This window comes from Triticum urartu, chromosome 7 (assembly GCF_003073215.2).
Source record: "Triticum urartu cultivar G1812 chromosome 7, Tu2.1, whole genome shotgun sequence".
NCBI lineage: Eukaryota > Viridiplantae > Streptophyta > Magnoliopsida > Poales > Poaceae > Triticum > Triticum urartu.
In genome coordinates, this window is record NC_053028.1 from 603,137,808 (window position 1) to 603,147,616 (window position 9,809).

The following is a 9,809-nucleotide window of genomic DNA, read 5'->3' on the forward strand; positions in this document are numbered from 1 at the left end:
TGCGAATGACACCCGTAGCCTCCAGCTTGCGGTTTTCTTGGACGATGAAAGCTTGCTTCTCCATGGACTGCTGCCTCGCCTTTTGCTTCATGGGGCGTACGTAGGGGCACACCTTTAGGTGGTGCTCTATCACCTCTCTTGGGACCCCCACCAGCTGATCGGGCTCCCAAGCGAACACTTCCTTGTTTGCGCGTAAGAACTTCACCAACGCCTCCTCCTAACCAGGCTCGAGGTTGGCGCCTATGGTAAAGGTTGCCCCTGAGGTCCCGTCCTCCTCGACTGGCACTCGCTTGGTTTCTGCCTTGTCCCGAGTGAAAAACTACTTCTTCTTGGTTGGTGCGGCTCCCTTGGCCTTGGAGGCATCCGAGTCGGAGGGCTGCGTTGTTGCGACGGTCTTGAGGGCGAGCTTGAGCGTCATCAAGGCTTCCTTGGCATCCCCCCTGATGGTGAGGACACCCTCGCTCCCTGGCATCTTCATGAGGTTGTAATCCGGATGGTTTTCTGCCATGAACTGGGCCAGAGCCGGTTACCCGAGGATGGCGTTGTACGGGAGGCCGATGTGGGCGATGTCGAAGTCGATGAGCTCGGTGCGGTAGCTGTCGCGCGTGCCGAAGGTCACGGGGAGGCGGATCTGCCCCAGGGAGCGGGCGGAGCCTCCACCAACCCCTGAGAAAGGCTTGCTGGGGCGGAGCCACTCGAGCGGTGCGCGAAGAAGGCTGAAGGCCTCGACGGAGAGCACGTTGAGGCCGGCGCCGCCGTCGACGAGTGTCTTGGTGATGGACACGTGGTAGATGGTGGGCGTGCAAAGCATTGGGAGCGCACCCAAGCCGACGGTGGAGGCAGAATGATCCCCTGGGTTGAAGGTGAGGTCGGCCTCGGGCCCGGCCCAGCCTAGTGGAGCCCCCGGGCGCTTGGAAGCGGCGCTGATCTGGCGAAAGAACGGCTTGACGTGACGATATGAGGGTGGTGCTTGTGAGCCGTCGAGGAGGGATACAACCGCTTGGTACACTGGTGCCGCGTAGCGCGCAACGAAGAGGCCGCGCAAGTCCTCCCAGGACGCCACCGTGGATCCGGGGAGGTTGAGCAGCCAGGCGCGCGGTGCACCAGTGAGGGCCATGGGAAGCCAGTTGGTCATGACCTTGTCGTCGCCCCCGGCCTTAAGGACGGCCTCCTCATACGCCAGCAGGAAAGCCAATGGGTCCTCCGCGTCGTCGTAGCACGGCGGCACCTCCGGCTTGAACTTGGGTGGACACTTCACCTGCCACAGGGTGGGAGCAAGGGTTCGGAGCCCTTGAGCGTTGCTGTGGGCACCCGTAGATCCAGCCGGAAGGGCACCCGCCATGGGGAACGGGTGTGACGATGGTGGAGCGTAGATTGACGGAAGAAAAACTCCGGCGCACCCCCTACCTGGCGCGCCAAATGTCGGATCACGGGTTCCGGCAAAACCCTCAAGGTTCGAACACTAGGGTGCGCGCGAAGATCTCCCCCTGTCGATCCACGTCCTAGCTTTGCTAAGATCTTACGGGCTAGCTCGACGAACTCGTAACACAAAGGACACAAGATTTATACTGGTTCGGGCCACCGTTGTGGTGTAATACCCTACTCCATTGTGATGGTGGTGGATTGCCTCTTGGGTTGAGGATGAACAGTACAAGGGGAAGAACAGCCTCCTGAGGAGAGGTGTTCTTGTGCTAGGCGAACTTGTGGTTACTCTGCTCTCTCTCTCTCTCTCGATCCGATCGATCTATCCCCCTAGCTATGGTGGTGGCTAGTCCTATTTATAGAGGCCCTGGTCCTCTCCCCAAATATTGAGCGGGAAGGGAGCCAACAACGGCCAATTTGTAAGGGGATAACTAGTACATCTTATCCTGACAAAAGTGGTCTTTGCCTGTCAAAGGCTCTGGTGGTGACGCCGTCTTGGGCTCCACGGTGACCTCCGTCTTGCCGTCCTTCTGGTCTTGGTCTCGTTGCACTGATATGGAAACCTTTACTTGACGCCTCGGTACCCCGCGCCTGCGCCTGCTTCCTTAGCACCAAAGAGGAAACAAGGACACTGTGCGCTGGCGCCCGCCTGGCCTTGGTCGTCATGGCTCACGTCATTGGACCCTCACGAGGTTTGCCTGGCCTTGATCCCTCCGCCCCTCGCGACCCAGCCTAGTGAGGCCACTCCTGAGGAGGTCTCGTGTCGTCCGTCTCGCAAGGCTTGGCCCCTTGCGAGGGTCTTGAGTCATTGCTGGTGAAGATGGGCCGTACGGGCCCGCTCGCGGAGCCACGCCGTGGGCTGCATGCAGGCAAGTCTAGGGACCCCCGTTCTCAGAATGCCGACGGTCTTGTGCATCACATGATTCTCCTAATGATGTGATCTTGTTCATCAAATGACAACACATGTCTATGGTCAGGAAACTTAACCATCTTTGATTAACGAGCTAGTCAAGTAGAGGTATACTAGGGACACTCTGTTTTGTCTATGTATTCACACATGTACCAAGTTTCCGGTTAATACAATTCTAGCATGAATAATAAACATTTATCATGATACAAGGAAATATAAATAACAACTTTATTATTGCCTCCAGGGCATATTTCCTTCACGGTGATGCTTAGCCGGTCATCCAACATTGTCCCCTAAAATTTTCTTGTTCTTTTTTATGTCCGCGTACTAGTTGTGCTCGTGTATGTACTCCATGTTTGAATCCATTGCTTCAAAGAAGGGACAAAATTCTTTCAGCACAGACATTTCACCAAACACTTGTCGGGTGTGCTGACCCCGTAGGGGCGGATGGTACCTTCGTGGCGGACGAACGAGAGGTCTGGACCGGTGGCGGGAGACAAGTGGCATGGAGGCCAGGTGTAGCAGTCGAGGTCACGAAGTTCCGAGAAGGGCTTGGCAAGCGGCGGGGGTCGAAGAGTGGCGGCCTCGACGAGAGAGAAAGCAGATGTAGAAAAAGAGAAAATGACAGAGACACGGGGTTCGGGCGGGGCTTTTGATGGGCCGAGGGTGTTAGAGTCCTACGTGGCCGGCGTCAGGATTCCCGCAATGCCCCCTGGTTTGCAGGAAAGCAGACGACCGGACTGGTCTGCGGATCGATGCGGGATGGCGTTGGATGAAAAATTGCATACAAACAGCTCGGTCCAGACACTTGCGGGGGTTTGAAAGTCCCGCCTTAAGAGCATCTAGAGCCAGGCGCCTCAAACATGTCTCAAACGCCCGGACGGCCCGCCCGGTCACTGATCGGTCACGTTTTTCTAACCCGGCCGGGTGCCTCAAATGACACTCAAACGCCCGGCTGTCCAGCGCCCCTCATATCCAGCCCAAATATGGGGTAGATATGGGGGCGCCCGGACATGCCCGCCACGTCGATTCGATCCACTCCGACGACTCCGGTGACTACGGCGAGCATTTCGAGCGCTGGCAGCCGCTCCTCCTCCGACTTCGATGATGACCTAGCTCTCCGCATTGCCCTCGAGAGGTCCAAGATGGACACGGGTGGCAGTTCCGGATCGGACACACCTCTCCCCTGCCACCGCAGCGAGGAAGTCGGCGCTGGCTCCTCCCGGCTACGCTTGGCTCCGTGCGGGCTGCACAGTCTGCGCGTCCCCCACGCCATCCCTTGGCCCCGCCGCCTGCTGCTCCCCCACGCGGGCGGCGTTGGGTGCTTGTGCCCGCCCCGCCAGCCTGGACACGCACGCCGGAGTCAGAGGCGCGCGTCGCCCGTCGCAAGAGGCAACGGACAAGGGAGAGGGATGCGACGGAGAGCTTTGTCCGCCGCTGCGGGTTACCCGCGGAGTCCGACGAGGACGAGCAGCTCCTCGCGTGGGTCTAGCGCTAGCAGGATCGGGCCGTCCGACACCTCAAGGGCCTCGTCTCCTCCTCCTCGTCCTCCGACAACGACGGCTCCTCGTCTGACGACTAGAACGATCCTCCACCAGCCGTCGACGGCTACAGCTGCGCCGGCAACTGGAAGGGGAAGGGGTCGGCCCGGAAGTGGTGAAGATCCGCTTTTCTTCAATTTAATTTCAAGTTTTAGATGTTGAACGTATTGTGCTTGCCTGTGTTCGTTTGCTGATCTACATAGTTTGATCGATGTTGCATGGTTTAGGATAAATATAGGAGGTCGGATATGAGATACACGGATATGAACGACACTATTTACGAAGTGTTGGATCAGTGCCCGCGGACGCATCCGGATGCATCCGCGGGTGTTTGATGAGTCATATTTGTCCTCTGCAGGTGTAGATGCTCTAAGCTCTCAATAGAGGGCTCTGATTGATTTAGGTTGTGGGCAGCAGGTGGAATCAAACTGTCAGCCGACTTGCCGATTTTTCTCCTGATTTCTCGTGTATGCATTGTAGTATCGAACAATTGTTGCTGCTGTGGCGGACCACAACTCCGCGTGGACCAATTAGAGTAGGGCACCTGCTCGGATCAGCTGCCGCCGAGTGCATAGAGGCGTTTCTCCAAGCACAAGGCATCTTATCTTCATCCCGTTCAGCAGGGCAGGATGCTACGGCCAGCGGCTGCCGCCGTTTATCCGTCATCCTACCACGCCCCACCGCCGCGATTCCCAGCATTTCCGGCCGGACGACGCTCGGCCGCCATAGCCGTCCGGTGCGTGAACCGCGACGCGCCCGATACCTCGAAGGCGAAGCTGAAGGTCGGCTCGCCGATCGTCATCACCGAGGAACCGCCCATGCTCAAGACCGCCGCGTCGGTGCCGTCGCTCCGGCAGAACGCCGGCCGCGTCAAGCCCGGCGACGTCGGGAGGTACCTCCTATACTCTACAAGCACTGGAAAGTAGCATGTGCGTTGTCTCTTATGCCTGACATCCCCGCGGCGTTGCGCAGGATAATGGCGCGGAAGCCGAAGGACGTCTGGGCCGTGCGGCTCGCCGTCGGCACGTACCTGCTGGACGGGAAGCACTTCAAGCCCCTGGAGGTCGTCGAGGACGAAGGCGGCGACGATCAACCCCAGGATGAATGAGCATCAGATCCAGCAACAATCAGCAAAACATTCTTACATGTTAGTATGGTGCACAAACTGCAATGAATGGATTCAGGAACTAGGATGCCCATTTCGGTTTTCCCGATAAAATAGTCGGAGCACGCCAAACACAAACGAATAGGGGCTTTGCCTGGTTGAACATAGGTACAGCCATAGAAGAGTGTGAATCGGTCATAGAACTATACAGATTGCAGACACAGAAAAATAGTATCGTTAGGCCGTGGAGATCTTGGGTGTCAGGTCGTGCTCAAGAGTTACTTCTTCCATGGCTGTTTAATCCCGATCACGGTGCAAACCGATATCAGCAGAAGGATCAGGAGAATGATGATGGCGTAGCACATCCATTGTCAGGTCGATCTTGGGTGGGTGCCTTCTGGAGAGCACCCACACCTTGCTGTATGTTGTCGGCAGCATGTGAAACCTTGGAAAAACATGGTGCGAACATTTCGTTAGCTTGCTTTATAAAATCGGTTAGGTCTATTTAGAACAAGCAGTTTCCAGAAGTTCCTTACATGTGTCTCTATGTGGTTGATCATTTCTCCTTGAGACTCAACCAATACTAACATACCCAGGAATATCTACAGGGAAAAACCCAGGAAATGGGGTACATTAAGAGTTTAAGGGGCCCTGCCATTCACATATGCATGGTGTGAACTACTCCCTCCGTCCCATAATATAAGAGCGTTTGAGCGTTTTTGAAACGCTCTTATATTATGGGACGGAGGGAATATAACATTGCATAAGAGCTTATGCAAATGAAAGGTAACCTGTTGCAACTCCAGAAGCTTCCTCTCAAGATCTCTTACAGCATCATGCCGCTCCTATATCTCAGCAGCAGTATCCAATATCAGTATCCAATATCTGGAAGATGGAAGATTATCCTGATGAGATTTTGATGCATTTCCCAACAAGTGTCCAAATAATGACCAAGTTATAATTCACATACCTGGCCTCTCCCCTGCTGTTGAACCGCATCTTTGAAAATTTGCTCGCCTCGCCCTGTCTCAATTAAATCGTCAATTGTCTGCATGTTCCAAAGTAACAAAGGAGGCACACTGTAAGATAAACAATAAAAGAAAAAAAACATGGCAAATCAAAGCACAAATTTAACCATAGAAAAAACAAGTTGCAACTATACCTCTTCATCACGGCGATTACCGGTTACAGTAAATACCCTTCTTTCAACAACTTCCCAGTACTCCTGCCGGATTGATTCTCTGAATACCTGCATTTAGTTAGAGGGTAACAGCACCATATCACTCACATAGTTGCAAGATAGCATTATATACTCTATCTTCAGAGTTTATAGCATGTTATCAATCTACCATAATGGCCAAGAAACATTCTTGTAAAGTTAATGAAAGTCAAAAGGAGGACATTTGCAAAACATAGTTCAGTGGTATCTTTCTTTTACTTTTTATAACATAGAAGCATCAATGAAGCCACTTCTACTGCTTAAGAAGAGCTAGATGTTCAGAATTCATATGGTCGGTCTGGATGGCTCATAGACATGGGAAAGCAGAGTGGTTCCTCCCTGCTGCTCTATGAGGGCATATCAAATAGCTCAAGTAGTAAATAGAAATATGGACTGGTTTTAACTTTTTGTGTGTATCTAAAGATGGCGTCGTATCCTCTGAATCTAGTCATCTTTGTGAATCCTTGCATCCACTCCTCATTAGGGCATGGCCAATGCATAGTCCCAGGGTGATGCCTCACATATCATGTATGATCGGATAACAGAAAAAGTAGGTTCGGATGGGGAAGCGGAATCCTCTTCAGGAGGCGGGTTCTTAGAGAGAAAAAATGTGATCCGGTGCATAAAGTTGGAAAAGTTGAAGTGGAAAGGAGGGATGCATGTGTAGTGAAAGTCACTTTCTATTCTTTGATGAGGCCCACTAGTAGTAGCTTGCATTGGAGAGAAAAAATAAACACATATACCTCAAATTACTTTTTATCATGAGACATCTATATCCATATGCCACCATTGTACATGCTCTTAGCCGTTAGATTCAAATCTTGTGCGTCAGTATTCTTTTTGCAGAATGACGCCCGTCTCCAGCCCAAGCCTCGTGTGAATTTTTCAAAAGGGTCCCCAAGCGATTACTCCCAAATCCTTTCTCTCCCAATCCCTAGGTCACGTTGCAACCTACTTCCTCCGTTCTAAATTACTCGTCGCAAAAATAGATGTATCAAGAATTAAAATACATCTAGATACATCTATACCTGCGACAAGTAATTCGGAACGGAGGGAGTACACCCAACCGATGGCCACGGGCTGCAACTACCAACGACCGCTGCGACAGACACGCTGAAAAGCATCTTCTAGTTCTCGTCAGCACGGAGGTCATCACCATGACGGACAGGGCGGAAAGTGCTGGAATTTAGTCCATTTTTGGGCCAGCACAATAATATTTTCAAAATTCCTAATAAATTCTAGAGGCCTACTTAGCACATTCATGCAAGGTCAGAGGTGGGACTAAAGTTTAGTCCCATACTACTCGAGTCAGACCTCTTATAAGCGACGTTGTTTCTCCACATGTATAAGGATGAGAACAAGAGAGATATTCACACGCGCTCCTCCTCCGTTGCCCGCCTCGCCTCGCCTCGTCACGACGTCGGCTGATGCTGCATGTTCCTTTTGTCTCCCTCTTTTGCTTCACCTCACGCCGCTGTCTGTTCGCCTCCTTCTCCTGTGCCTATAAAATAGAGGTCGCTCCTCTTCAGAGAGACACAACAGAACAACACCTTCCTACGCCGCCGAGTTCCAGAGACTGAGCTACTGCTACAACCTTCCCCATCCCGGCTTACGGCGTGCACCGCGGGTCGGGACAGTAGGCCTCCGAAACCTCATCTCTTTGAGTCTTGTACGGGAGTAGGATGATAAGGTTTTCGGGAACGCTCTGCGCGACTACTGACCTGTTCATCACGGACACCCCAGACGCCGACGACTACTTCCCCAACGACGACTTCTTCCCCGAGGTCGACGACCTCTTCCACGGCATAAGTGACAACGTCAACGCCAGGCCAAAATCACTGTTCTGACCTTGTCAGCGTTTATTGTCACAAACTGAACCCGACGTGAAAGTATTTCGCGATTTGACCCTTTTAGAAACGCCAGGGCCCGTGGCGTTTCCAGTCAACACTGAAACGCCGAGCAAGCTAGCGTTTCTGCCCTGGCCCACTGCCAGGCCGAAGACGTGTTGTTTGCTGACGTGGTAGTCTGGAAACGCCGACCCAACTAGCGTTTCTGGAAACGCCACAGTCAGTGGCGTTTCTGGTGCAGATATTTTAGGTGGCCTTGGGGCTTTCACCCACCACTCACCACTCACTCTCTTCTCCCCCATTGGCCTATCCCGAGCTCTTGCCCTTTTCCCCCTTTGTGTCCCTTACTTAGCCCCTCACAGATCCTTGCAAATTGATTGGGTTGGTCCGTGGATCCGGTGTCATTTCCGTTCATTGAGGTAACCTCCTTCATCTCACAAATTTGTATTGGTTGGATTTGTCCATTTGGATTGATTTGTTCTTGTTGTTCCTAACCCTAGTTTTGAGCATGGATCTATAATGTGATGTTTTGAGTATTGTTGTTCCAATAGTGTTGCATTTTGATGTTGTTGAGCATACCTTATTGTGGGTTATGGCTAATGTTAAGATTTAGGGTTAGGGTTATGGCTAATGTTAAGATTTAGGGTTAGGGTTAGGTGTTTTGTTAGCAATGTGGTATATTTAGCATTGTACATTTCTTATACTTATGTTACCATTTTTTTAGATGGACAAGATTGTGAATATTCATTATGTTGACAAAGAGGCATTCATGAATGTGGATATTGTTGACAAGTATGAGGAAGTGTTGATATTTCTTGAGACTCCTAGTTATGAAGAGGTTGTGGAAGAAACACGGATAAGATTAAAGTGGGTGGATGCAAGTGATCAAGTTGAATTAGTAGGAAGATATGATGTTGGGTCGGCACACAAGTGTCGAATGAAGACAATGTCTATCAAGTCCAATTTGCATTGGGATGCATATAAGGAGGTTGTTGCATCCTCGGCAGTCAAGTCACTCGAAGTCTTTGCAAGTAAGGTGGTCAAGGCTCCTCTCTTTCATGTTGACTTGAACCAAACCTTAGTAGATGATGTGAGCCCGGTTAGTAGTGTGCCGCCTATTGTTGAGTATAAAGTTGAAGCGGAAGCCAATGAGTATCCCCAATATGAGTTCGGAGGTAGTGCACCGACGAAAGATGATGGCGATGACTCCGACGAAGAGTATGAGATGCACCACAACATTGTTGGTGATGTAGAGGCTGAAGTAAGGCATCAGGACATGGATCCTGACATTATCTATCAGCGTGCTTGTGTGGATGACTCGGATGATGAAGGCCCGGTGAATGAGTTGGACGAGGATGGCTTGACTGCGAAAGAAGCAGAGTGGTACACAAAAATCACCGGTAGGATCACAAAGTTCCCTTGTTTTGTGATGTTAGCCTTGCAGATAAGGCTATAGTCGACGGTGGCATGAGCAAGACAATTGAGGCTAGATAGTTCCCAAGTAGTACACCCGACGCGATTTCGATGTCATACATGAGGAAAGGTTTGATGTTCGAGCACATGCTAGAATTCAGGATGTGGTTGTGTGAGTATGATGTCAAACACCACAGGCCTTTCATAGTTGTTCACTCGGAATGCAACAAGCGATACATCGTAAAATGTGAGGTAGAAAGATGCAAATGGAAAGTCAATGGAAGACTCACGAAAGATGGTTGGTGGAAGATAACTAGTTGCAAAGCCACTCACCAATGCACACCGTCGGACG

At 51.6% G+C, this 9,809-nt stretch overlaps 1 protein-coding gene across 1 annotated transcript; it reads left to right on the plus strand.

Annotated features, from left to right (window-relative positions):
- The first annotated feature begins 4,397 nt into the window (after positions 1–4,397).
- LOC125524138 (protein CHLORORESPIRATORY REDUCTION 42, chloroplastic-like) lies at positions 4,398–5,454 on the plus strand. The gene is made up of 2 exons (XM_048689210.1): positions 4,398–4,765; positions 4,846–5,454. Exons 1-2 carry the CDS (start codon positions 4,503–4,505, stop codon positions 4,979–4,981), a joined length of 399 nt encoding a protein of 132 aa, XP_048545167.1. The 5' UTR covers positions 4,398–4,502; the 3' UTR covers positions 4,982–5,454.
- The last annotated feature ends 4,355 nt before the right edge of the window (positions 5,455–9,809 follow it).

Bases quoted from the DNA above. Each gene is read 5' to 3' on its own strand.
- LOC125524138 (XM_048689210.1), top strand. From the start codon at position 4,503: ATGCTACGGCCAGCGGCTGCCGCCGTTTATCCGTCATCCTACCACGCC. The intron at 4,766-4,845 runs GTACCTCCTATA...GGCGTTGCGCAG, and splicing joins AAGCCCGGCGACGTCGGGAG to GATAATGGCGCGGAAGCCGA.